General features: G+C 34.4%; 1 protein-coding gene across 1 annotated transcript; it reads right to left on the bottom strand.

Moving 5' to 3' along the window:
- Nucleotides 1-7,760: 7,760 nt before the first annotated feature.
- On the bottom strand, nucleotides 7,761-13,016 carry LOC138879668 (uncharacterized mitochondrial protein AtMg00240-like). Its single transcript, XM_070159287.1, has 2 exons — nucleotides 12,632-13,016; nucleotides 7,761-7,864 (listed from the first exon to the last, which is right to left on the bottom strand). Exons 1-2 carry the CDS (start codon nucleotides 13,014-13,016, stop codon nucleotides 7,761-7,763), a joined length of 489 nt encoding a protein of 162 aa, XP_070015388.1.
- Nucleotides 13,017-13,665: the final 649 nt, after the last annotated feature.

Here is a 13,665-nt window from a genome sequence, read left to right as displayed (position 1 = left end):
ATATGGAAATCATAGATAGACAGATATAGAGAATGGATCCCTGATTGGGTTTAAGTACACTAACATTGTAAAAAAAACAATACTATTAGTTTTAATTTAACTGTTATAGCACCTTAATATTTTTTATAAGTTACCAATAAATGCTTATTACGTTGAATTATCTGCATTTACATTTTAGATCATCTAGTTACATAAACATTTTTAAAATATCACTATCATTATATAGAACTTACAACTAAGATTGGAGTTTATACAAAACGTTGGTATGACAACTTATTTTAATATACATATATATATATATATATATATATATATATTAAAATAAGTACACGGGTACCCCTAAATTCGCCCCAAGAGAGACATGTAACCATCGAAATCGCAAAAGAAGGTAGAAGCAAAAAGCCATTCCAAAAAAAAAAAAAACATTTGATCACTATCCCTTTCATGCTGGTACTTAATTCCTGGGCTACCATATATTTTTTATATCCGAGCTTTAAAAATATTAGGTAATTTTTTCTCACTTGTTCGAGCTTAGTGGATAGAGTTACGCGGTATTTGTGCTTGAGGTAATAGCTTCCCGTGGTTACTACAGCTATTAAAAAAACACAAAAAAATTAAAGGTGACAACATCCAGATCCTGCTGGGGTTTGGACCGGCTTTTTCGATAAACTTGTGACATCTTAATCCAAAAAATCAGGTTCTGGTTCTTTTCTCATATAACCTGTTTTAGGGTGGGTTTCTGTTGAATTGGTCAATCATAAGAGATAAGCAAGAAAAATTAATTAGTATTCCGCACTGATCGGGAATGGTGCCAACTAGGGATGTACAAAGGAAACCGACAAACCGTACCAACCCGATAATTCGAGTCAAACTGAGAAAAAAAACCCGATTATGATTTGATTTGGTGTTGGAAAAAAAAACCGATCATGATTGATTTGGTTTTAACTAAAGAAAGTCAAACTGAAACCAAACCAACTCGAAATTACATATATAGAAATTTTATATATATTTAATATATAAATATACTTATTGTGATGTAATTTATAATATTCCTTAATTTTATCTTTTAAGGTATTATTTCAAGGTTGAACTTAGAACTTTTGAATGTTCTAATAAGTTTTATAGCCATTAATATTAGTAAATTACATAATGCTAACAAAAGCCCAAACCAAAATCAAATCAATATTAATGCTAACAAAAGACATTCAATTCAATATTACGAAAGAGAATATATTGAATATCTATTTTTTGTTTTGCAATAATTTAGATAATGCATAATCTATTTTTATTTTTTCTTTAGCGTTTAGTCATGTAAATAATACCCTTATTAGTCTACTTATTTTAGCATGACTTAGTACTTTTAGATTATGTTTATTTTTATTATGCCTTTTAATTAGCAATATTTATATTACATAATTTATTGTCTTTATTGTTGAATATTTTAGGATAATGCCATGGACACATATCATATTTTGTACTATTTTCTAGAAAAATACTTTATATAGTTGTATCTTACTAGGATTAAAGAAATATTTTGAGCACAAGTTATATATTTTGTTCTACAAAGATTTTACCGGGAAAAACCCCGAGAAAAATCGAAAAACCCGAAAATCCGAGAAAACCCGAGAAAAACCGAGATTGAAAAACCCGAGTTTTATTGGTTTGGTTTGGTCTTTAAATTTAATAACTCTACACAATTGATTTGGTTTGATAATTGTAAAATCCGAACCAACCCGACCTATGTACACCTTTAGTGCCAACACATGGAACCAACCCTAATATTCAACGAGAATGACAACCATTGTCTTGTGGTCTTTTGTTTCTTCAAAAAATAAGATATGCTCCTACTATTCTGGGAAACAAATGTCAGATGTTATTCTAGTTATTAACGGTAATAAATGAATTGCACAAAAAGAAAATTAAAGAAAGCACAAACACCTCTGACTATCAGAGCTATGATACACTTTTGTTAATTTTTTGGGAGATATGAAAGGCCAGGTGTTCAGTAAGATATGGCGATGCTAGAGGTTACTGGAAGAGAATACATTACCAGATTTTGTTCCACTTGAAATAGGTGATATCAAAGGCTAAGCGTAATAGGCAATGGGCGAGGAGTTGGGTAAATATCTGTCAACAGGTGTTATTACTCATTCCCAATTGATTACGTAGTTGTTAAATGGCATAAACCTTATGAATATTGGCTTAAGATTAATATCGATGGAAGCAAAGATGCAGAAGGAAATTCGGATATTACTGGCATATGGAGAGATCATATGGGTAAGCTAACTATGGCGTTTGCTTCTTCAATTGGCAGAACAAGTAGCAACATGGCTGAAGCTAGTGCAGCCTTAGCGGGGGTGGAATGGTGTAGTCGCAATGGTTGCAACAACATTATACTAGAGTGTGATTCCCAGCTTGTGGTTGATTTGATCAATGGTAAATCAAAACCTCCTTTGCAAATGCAGGGCATTATCAGACGGATTCAAGACATTCCCGGTCAACTCAATTGTACTATTCGCCATTGTTATAGAAAAGCTAATCAAGTTGCAGATGCATTAGCAAAATGGAGCATTGACAATGAAGAACTTCTTATTTTTTCCCATCATGATCTTCCTATTTCTGCGGTTGGACCTTACAGATTGGATTACATCCAGATGGTATCACTAAGGCATAAACATAGGAAGAATACTTTTTTGTGAAGAGTTTTTGTTGATTGGTAGATTATTGTATATGCAATGGTATATATGCCAAACTGCACAGTGCACTTTTGTTTTTGTATGTAATGCATAAGGGCAGTAAATAGTTAGTAAATAGGGGTATTGTGCGAGGTAACAATATAGGTCCCCTTCATATTTTTGTACTCTTTGTTGGTTGAATGATAGGGCCATGCCACCATACAGCGTAATTGATTTAAAAAAAAACACCTCTGACTATCACTAAGCTGTTGGGAGGATTAATCGTGGATTCACACTTTAAATTCTATATATGGTTTGACAATCTATTGTATTTTTAAAGTCATGAGAGTTCTTTTTTTTCAGTTTGTTATATTAAATTTCGAATACAAACACAGAGCCAACGCAGCGGAACTAAATATAGAACGTACCTTCAGCCATAGTTGTTCAAGTGTTGTAGAATCACCTTGTAAAACTTTGACAGAAAACCTATGAGTCTTCTAGCATGTGTCTATCGTTGGATGCCAAACTGATGGAGTCACAGACGTATTTATAGGTAGACTAGGGACTCTTAGGCAAATACCTTAGCCCTAGGGACTTCTCCATAAATTATAATTACCCTAGGGACTACTAATATATGGTAATTTCTTTCCATCAAAGAAACTACCATATATGCATAACTACAAAATATTATCTGATATATTATTTCTTTTGGAAGACAAGGTAAATAATTTATTACCTTATATGTGGGTTACACTAGAAGTCGACGGTAATTTCTAACATTCTCCCACTTGGCCCACATATTAAAATCAAATAATCCTTTATGAGAGATAAACATATAATATGGCCATAAACTTTATCACTCAACTAAAAGTTATGCGACAATCACTTTAACTAGAATATATTATTACACGAATCATGGCGGTCATGCTTTTAAAAAAATACTTCCTTCCATGTATTACAATGCACAATATATTCTAATAAAATGTCTAACAACTTTATGAATGAACTTAATATAAGTCATTCAGAGTCCAACTTTATTGATCCAATTATCACAAATAATACATGAAAACCAAAAGTGTGCACTGTCATGTATATCAAAATAAATATAATGTCTAGACAATTTGTTAGAGAGCAAAGCAAGACTAAATTGAGCTATTAAGCCCCATATGGGTTACATGATCCTTGAAAATATTAGCCTGCAGACTTTTAGTCATAGGATTAACAATCATCAAAGTAGTACTAACATACTCAAAATTCACATCTTGCTTCTTCTCATAGTCTCTAACCATCAAGTACTTTATGTCGATGTACTTGCTTCGGCTGCCACTTTTATTACTCTTAGAAAAGAAAACTGCAGCTGAATTGTCACAAAAAATTTTCAATGGCCTTGAAATGCAATTGACAATCCTAAGGCCAGAAATAAAGCTTTTCAACCATTACGCCTATGATGTAGCTTCATAGCATGCTATAAATTCATCTTCCATTGTGGATGTTGCAACAACGGTCTGTTTGACACTTCTCCAAGATACATCACCTCCAGCAAGAAGGAAAATGTATCCTGAAGTAGATTTACCAGTGTCTTTGCATCCACCCAGATCAGAGTCTGAATATCCAATCACCTCCAATGAGTCAAAGCATTTGTATGTGAGCTTAAAATCCTTGGTTCCTTACAAATATCTCAAGACCCTTTTACCAGCTTTCCAATGGTCAAGACCAGGGTTACTCTGATATCTGCCAAGCATTCCTACCGCAAAAGCAATATCAGGTCTAGTACAGACCTGTGCATACATAAGGCTCCCAACAAGCGAAGCATAGGGAATGTCTTTCATTTGCTCCTTTTCCAATGCATTTTGTGGACATTGATTCAATGAGAATTTGTCACCTTTAATTACAGGCGCTGCTATAGGTGAACAGTTCTTCATCCCGAATCTTTCCAGAATTCTTTCAATGGAGGCCTTTTGAGACAGTCCAAGTAATCTTTGGGATCTGTCTCTGTAAATCTCTGTGCCAATGACATAAGAGGCTTCACCCATATCCTTCATCTCAAAATTCTAGATAAGAAACTGTTTAGTCTCGTGCAACAATCTCAAGTCACTATTTTCAAGCAAAATATCATCCACATATAGGACTAGAAAAATATATTTTCTCCCACTTATCTTAAGGTATATACACTGATCAATAATTTTCTCCGTAAATCCAAATGAAGAAACAACACTATGAAATTTAATATACCATTGGCGGGAAACCTGCTTTAGCCCATAAATGGATTTATTCAACTTGCAAACAAGGTGACTTTTGTCCTTATCACAAAATCCTCCAGGATGATGCATGTACACCTCCTCTTCAAGATCTCCATTCAGAAAAGTTATTTTCACATCCATTTGATGTAACTCTAAATCAAAATGAGCTACTATTGCCATGATTATTCTCAATGAATCCTTCTTTGATACTGTAGAGAAGGTTTCATGGTAATCAATAGGTTTCATGGTAATCAATGCCTTCCCTTTGAGTAAAACCCTTGGCTACAAGTCTGGCTTTATATCGTTCGATATTACCCGATGAGTCTCTTTTAGTTTTAAAGACCCACTTGGAACCTATGGTAGAGGATCCCTTTGGTAATTCAACGAGATCCCAGACTTTGTTTTTAGCCATAGACTCGAACTCTTCTTTCATGGCATCATACCAAAGTGTGGAGTTTTCTCCACTCATGGCTTGTGAAAACGAGCATGGATCATCTTTTAGTCCAATATCATAATCAGACTCTTGAAGATATACAACATCGTCGCTAGAAATTGCTGATTTTCAAATTCTTGAGGATTTTCTCACTCCCACTGGTTCAGACACTTCTTCAGTGGGTTCAGGTAAAGCGGTTGATCTTCATGTGGCTCCTCAATGGTGGTGGCTCTTGAACTTGTTGTTGTTCAGATAATTCATGAGAATTTTTCTGATCAACATTCAAGTTCCCAATATATAAAGGTACCACAAGTGGTTCCCTTATTTCTTCCAATTCCACTCTTTGATTCAAACGACTCCCACTCTCTTCATGCTCTTTAAGAAATTTAGCGTTTCTAGCTTCGACAATTTTAGGAGAATGAGAAGGACAATAAAACTTAAATCCCTTAGAGTTAACTGCATAGCCTATAAAATAACCGCTTATTGTTCTTTCATCTAACTTCTTTAGTTGTGGGTTATAAACCCTTACTTCAATTGGACATCCCCAAGCATGTAAATGATTTAATCTAGGTTTCCATCCTTTCCATAACTCAAAAGGTGTCTTGGGGGCAGCCTTGGATGAAACCCTATTTAAAATATACACAGCGGTTTTTAAGGCTTCACTCCATAAGGATAAAGGTAAACTTGATCTGTTAATCATGCTTCTTACCATGTCCATTAATGTCCGGTTCATTCTTTCTGCCATACCATGTTGTTGTGGTGTTCCTGGAATGGTATATTGAGTAATTATACCTTCACTTTCAAGGAACTCAGCAAATGGACCCTTAACTTGTTCCTTATTTGTGTACCTACTATAATATTCGCCCCCTATCAGATCTAACAATTTTGATCTGAGCACCAGTTTGTTTCTCTACTTATGTTTTGTAAACTTTAAAAGCATCAAGTGATTCTAATTTGTTAAACAGAAAATAGAGATACATATATCTTGAATAGTCATCAATGAACGAGATAAATATCTCTCACCATTCAAGAAAGGGGTAGGAAAAGGTCCACATATGTATGTATGTATGATCTCAAGTAATTGAGAACTCCTTTTGGAACCTTTAGTTGATTTGTTGGTCTGCTTACCCTTTATGCAATCCACACAAGTCCCAAAGTCAGAAAAATCAAGAGCTTTTAGAACTCCATCATTAACCAACCTTTTGACTCTATCAATAGAGATGTGTCCCAATCTCTTATGCCAAAGACTAGATGAGTTCTCATTGATAATACAACGCTTAGTGCCAATTTCTTTATCATGCAAAGTTAAAACATTGCATTCAAATGTGGGGTCTAGCTCAAGTTTATATAAATTTCCATTCAAATTTTCAAAACCAATAACTTTATTATCTTTCAAAAGTTTCACGGAAGGATAATGAAAATTCAAATCATATCCACTAATCGATAGTCGTGAAAGAGAAATTAAATTTCTAGAATATTCTGGAACATAAAAAGTATTTTCTAAATCTAAGTGAAAATCATCCTTTAAAATGAGCCTATAAATCCCCACGCCTTCCACACGTGAACGCGTCCTATTGCCAGAATAGACGTATTGTTCACTTCCTATCGGTTTCCTCTAAGTTAGAAAGCCCTGCATGATTTTGGCAATGTGAATTGTAGCACCAGAATCAATCCACCATGTATTATCAGAAACTTCAGTAAAATTAGATTCATAACATACAAAGGTAAAATTACCTTTCTTCTCAAGCCATTTCTTGTATTTCAGGCAATCCTTCTTTCAGTGTCCCTTCTTCTTACAAAAACGACAAGCATGTTTGTCAAAGATGTTTTTCTTCTTCATGGGAACACTTTTGCCCTTCTTTGCATTTCTCTTACCATGAGTTACCATATTAACACTTTCAGGTATCTCATGCTTCAACCTCTCTTCTTCTTGAACACACATGGTCAAAAGTTCATTGATTGACCATTTATCCTTATGTGTGTTGTAAGAAATCTTGAACGGACCATATTCCACAGGAAGGGAGTTGAGAATGAAATGCACAACAAATGATTCAGACATATCCACCTCAAGGGACTTGAGTTTAACAGCAATGTCTCTCATCTCCATAATGTGCTCACGCACTGTACGACTTCTGTCGAAAGTTATATTTGAGAGCCTCTTCATAAGGGTGCTGGCCAATGCCTTGTCAGAGCTTACGAATTGTTCATCAATTGCCTTCATGTAAGCTTTGACCTTATCGCTATTAGGGATAGGACCCCTAATGCTTTGGCTTATGTGAGCTTTTATGAGCATTAAACTTAAGCGATTAGATCGCTCCCACCGCTCATAATTAGCCTTAGCAGCTAGCGTACTTGATTCTGTGGGGATATGTGGTTCATCCTCATGGAGTGCCAGGTCCAGATCCGATCACCCTAAAGTGAGAAAGACTTTCTCCTTCCATTCAGCATAATTGTCACCAGAAAGCATTGGATTTGAGCATTCTCATTAAAAATAGCGGTAGGAAAAGCGGTAAAGACTGCAAAACAAGGACAAACATACATAAGCTATGAAGTACAATCCATCAAAGGTGAATTGCGTAAAATACCGATTCATAGTAAATTCTAGACCTTCCTGTGGGTAGAGGTTGCAACCCATGCATAGAATTTACTAACTTTATTAGACTAGTAAACTAAAATACATAAAAATTTATCCGTACCTGTGGGCATAAGATAATTTTAACTTAAAGGTTTACTATCTCATTCCAATTAATCTCACCAAAATGGTTACCTCCCTGTAGGGCCAGGTTACCATTTTAATAAGATAATCGGACTAAATAGATGTCATTACATCACTAAACTTTATGTGATTGAACAACTTAATTTCTTTTATATGAAGTACTCAAGATGTCGTGGCCACTCCTAAATACATGACATAAAAGAACACTCAAAATGACATCTCAATGAATGTTAATTAATTTCAAGATAGGTATAAGACGATAAGCATAGCGTTTCAACTAAAGTTGAAACCCACGAGTTGAAATCACAACTGATTAAAAAAGAAACTTTATTGAATCACCCTTCTTTAACACAAGTAAATATGCTATACCAAAGTTCTTGTCAAAATCAAAAGCGAAATCTTAAATCAAGAGCCAAACTTCACACAGACTGCCATAGCTTAATATAAATATAAGTAACGGCTCGTTGCATTATAAATCTTACTAATAGCAAGCACTGTGATGGGAGATATCAAGTTAAACAATTATAGTTTAACTATTCTGTTATACCAAGACAGATCTTCAATTAGTTATGATATAAACTTTAAAACCTCATATCATGGTAAGTATTCATAAAAATAGGTGTTTTTACATGTTATGAATTGGCGTTACATAGGAATTATGATCTATCAAAATAAAGAGTACCAATGCAATTTAGAGTAATTAAATTCGTCTGCCTAAGCAATCCGTTAGTGAAAGCAACTAAATTTCATGTCTTTGAAGACAAAGTTGACTTTTATGGCTCAAGTAACAAAACAAAAGACGATATTTCCAAACAAGGAAATATGCGTATCGCTTCAATACAACAGCGGTACTCCTTTAGCCATAAAGATTCATTCAAATTAAATAAAACAAACAACAACGGTAAGCAACCAAAATCAGAAAACACCTTTCACATTATTTTCAAGCAGAATATAGTACTGACCAACATGACTAAAGGAAGGCTCTGATACCACATGTTAAAATTCGAATACAAACACAGAGCCAACGCAGTGGAATTAAATATAGAACGTACCTTCAGCCATAGTTGTTCAAGTGTTGTAGAATCACCTTGTAAAACTTTGATAGAAAACCTAGGAGTCTTCTAGCCTGTGCCTATCGTTGGATGCCAGACTGATGGAGTCACATGAGTATTTATAGGTAGGCTAGGGACTCTTAGGCAAATACTTTAGCCCTAGGAACTTCTCCATAAATTATAATTACCCTAGGGACTACTAATATATGATAATTTCTTTCCATCAAAGAAACTACCATATATGCATAACTACAAAATATTATCTGATATATTATTTCCTTTGGAAGACAAGGTAAATAATTTATAACCTTATATGTGGGTCATACTAGAAGTCTCTAGAAGAGACGGTAATTTCTAACATGTTATAGCTCAAACATTATTCTCCAGGGCTTTGTAATAAATTAGTACCACACGGACAGACCTAAATTAGTACCTTGAAATCCACATCTGTATAGCTTACATGCCGATATTTGAAGAGGAATAGCTTAAAAGAAAGAAAAAAATTGATTAAACTAAAGAATAAGCTAGAAATATTTAGAAACACAAGATTTGAATAATCCTAAACGATGTTAGCATTTAGGTCAAACTCTATAAAAACTTTCTAGCACGAGAAGCTGGCAATTCTGCATCCATAGATAAAAGAAAAATGTAATTAATACACTAGCGATTCCTAGAAAGCCACGTCCTTAAGAATTAGCATCTAATATATATATAAATTGATTCGTAATAAACTTTGGACCTCAACATGATCCCAATGAGCTGACACAAAGAAGATGCAGACGATCATCATATTAATTATATATAGTTAGGCAACGGATATAATAGTCAATTATCATCTTCGTGCATATTTCCGATAAGTACTTTCAAAGATTTGGAGAAGTCTTAAAGCAAATAAAAAGAATTCCATTAAGCTGTCCGTTGCCTAACTTATTCTTCGTTCATATTTCAGATAAGTACTCTCTAAATTATAATATATAGTACTACTATTCAACATTTATTCGCTTATTATCTACTTTGAAGCCAATCAGGTCAGGCTGAAGTGTACCAGTTTCATTTCATGGTGTGTGTTGGAACAAAAGAAACATGGACCCATATAGCAATACCATCCAAACCCTAATCCCAAGGTTTAGTTTTTTCTTTTTATTCTAATCGCAGAGTTTAGTTGTGTCAACTCTTCGGTTAATAACTAAACCAAAGTTTGGTTAAATTTGTTGCTTAATAGAGGGCAGCCAAGTGTATGGTTTGGCAAGGATTTGATTTGCTGTGGTGGCACTAAAGATTTGGCTATTACGAAAGTTGACTGTTTAAGCCAATGGAATGGTCAGTTTTTGAAAGAATAATTGTTGAGCTATTTCCTAAAAAGGAAAGGTTTTTTTTACATATCTATTGACTTTTATATTTTTGTCGAAAAGGGAAATGACACTATGTCGGTCTTTTCTCCCTTTTTCTGTTTTTCTTTTCCCTAAGCAATAAGTAGGCTTTTCTACGAAAGCGAGAATAGTTAAATTTTGGAGGTCTTTTGTTGAAAGCAATTTCTCCGCCCTCATGGTCAAGACTCAGTAGTGTCAAGAATGTATGTTAAAATCTTTGAGTAAATATTGTGGGAGTGTTCAAAATTGAATCATAACCGTTAACCGAACTGTAAAAATAATTTGTTGGCTTATTGGTATTGAATTATTGGGGTAATGGTTAGTGAATGAATTGAAATTCTATAATTAACGGCTTAACGATTTGGGGTGGATTGTTCAATTTCCTTATCGGATAAACTGTTAACCAATTAAGAATTTTTATATTTATACTTTTATCCCAATATGTATATAAAATAATATTTATTGGTCAGTCTAAGGTGTATGGAACCTGTCATGATCTGGTAACAGATGCAGACCTTGATGTAGAATTGAATTTAAGTTAGTTTGGGCAGAGTAGTACTGCTAGTCTGCTACTTCCATATATACAAGTATATGATTTAAGCTAAAGGTGATTGATAATCTCGTTGCCTAAATACTACACCCACTCCGGCTTTGAATGAATTTGATCTGCAAAGCAAAATCAAGAAATTTTTACCTTACTCAGCTAGTTAAGCTTTGAAGAGTGCCTTTATTGGGGTTCAATTTCTATTTTCTAGTCTTACTCGGATAGTTCAGTTTTCAACACATAAGGCTTCATTTACTTCATCGAGAATCATTGCAAAGACAAAGCAGATGTGATGCTTTAATCCAAATATTTCCTTAATCGCTAATCCGATAAACCGCTCGATAATCGCTAATCCAACACAAGTTCGCCCGATGTCTTATTGGTTGGCTAGCAGATTACTATATTTCAACCAGTTAACCGATAAGCGAAGCCGTTAGCGTAAATATCTGCCTAAATTGCCCGATAAGAACCCCTAAAATATTGTATATGTGCTGAAATATAATACTATCACAACCAGGGGTGACTCAATGATATTGATGACCTTAAGCCAAATCTTAAGAGTAGACCTTAAATTTCATAAATAAAATTTATATGTTTTTATTTGATTGATTTGTTTTATTTTTGCAAAGATGGTGTATAGACCCTATACGTATCTTTACTATGTACTCTGTATCTTGCTAGCTCCCACCGCTGAAGGTGTCTGAACACTACTCACTAAAGTTTTGGCAATATTAATATCCATGGTTAAGATAATATTTTTATAAGTTCTCATCATCTAATGATCTCAATCTTGCAAAGTATATGTTAAAATATAATCATATATTTGGAATAGTTCAAGTCTATTTTGAATTTAAAAAGCGACTTGATCTACCCTTTATAAAAAATATCAACTCTAAAGGATAGTACAAGAGACTTTACTTTTACTTTTTATTTTATTTTCAATAATGTCATTAAATTGTTCTTTTTTACATATTGCTTATTTTTTTATGAATTTAAGTATTTCTCTAAATAATATGAGCTCTATCACGTTTTGGGAAGAAGAAAAACATAAATCTAGTATTTGTGAGAAAGCACGGGAGAAAAATATATTTTAAATATTCTGTTTAAGTATAATAAAATGAGCCCTATTTATACAATACATATCCTACTCCTATTCTATGTGGGACTAGGACTAATTCATATTATTTACATAACTTTTTGCCACTCTCCCTCAAGCCGATGCATACAAATCATATGTACCGAGCTTGTTACATATGTGAATAATAAGAGGACTAGTAAGGGACTTGGTGAAAATATCTGCAAGCTGATCATTCGACTTCACAAACTTTGTAATAATATCTCTTGAGAATATCTTTCCTCTGACGAAGTGATAGTCAACCTGTTTATTCTCTTATGGAACACCGGATTTGATGCAATATGAAGGGCAGCTTGATTATCTCATACAAGTTCCATCTGCTGATCTCACTAAATTTCAACTCCTTGAGCAACTATTTGATCCAAACTAGCACACATGTCGCCATAGCCATTACTCGATATTCTGCTTCTGCACTAGACCGAGCAACCACATTCTATTTCTTGCTCTTCCAAAGATACCGAATTACCTCCTAATAAAACACAATATCTAGACGCATAACATCTATCAGAAGGTGATCTTGCCCAAGCAACATCTAAGTACCTAACTATCTGCTCATGGCTTCGATCCTCAAACAATGATCCTTTGTCTAGAGCTGATTTTATATACCAAAGAATGTGGACAACTGCATTCCTATGAGTATCACAAGGAGAATCCATAAACTGACTCACAATAGTCACAGGAAAGGAAATTTCAAGTCTAGTCAGTATGGGGTAATTTAATTTACCAATCAGTCGCCTATATCTTGCAGGATCACTAAGAGACTCTTTCTGTCCTGACAGAAGTTTAGAATTCGGATCCGTAGGAGTATTAACAGGTCTACAACCATGTCTCCTCAAGAATGTCCAACACATACTTCCTTTGTGAGATCACAATACCTGAGCTAGATTGAGCGACCTCAATACCTAGAAAATACTTTAATCTGCCCAGATCCTTAGTCTAAAAGTGGTGAAAGAGATGGTTATTCAACCTAATAATAACATCCTGACCACCGCCGTTAATAACAATATTGTCAACATAAACCACCAGATAAATACAGAGATTAGAAGTAGAATGCCGATAAAACACAGAGTGATCAACTTCACTACTAGTCATGCCAAACTCCTGAATAACCGTGTTGAACTTACCAAAATAGGCTCGAGGAGACTGCTTTAGACCATAGAGGGATCGACACAACTGACATACACAACCACTAGACTCTCTTTGAGTAACAAATCAGGTGGTTGCTCCATACAAACCTCATTCTCAAGGTCACCATGAAGAAAAACATTCTTAATGTCCAACTGATAGAAAGGCCAATGGCGAACAACAGCCATAGATAAAAAAGAAGAAGGACTGGTGCTATTTTAGCCACGGGAGAGAAAGTATCACTATAATGGAGCTCAAATATCTGAGTATACCATTTGGCAATATGGACCAACTTTAACTACATACACCCAACGAAAACCAACAGTAGATTTACCTGAAGGAAGAGGAATAAGGTCTCAAGTACCACTCGTATGT

Source organism: Nicotiana sylvestris, chromosome 10 (assembly GCF_000393655.2).
Source record: "Nicotiana sylvestris chromosome 10, ASM39365v2, whole genome shotgun sequence".
Taxonomy (NCBI): Eukaryota; Viridiplantae; Streptophyta; class Magnoliopsida; order Solanales; family Solanaceae; genus Nicotiana; species Nicotiana sylvestris.
This window is presented reverse-complemented; position numbering and strand designations above follow the sequence as displayed.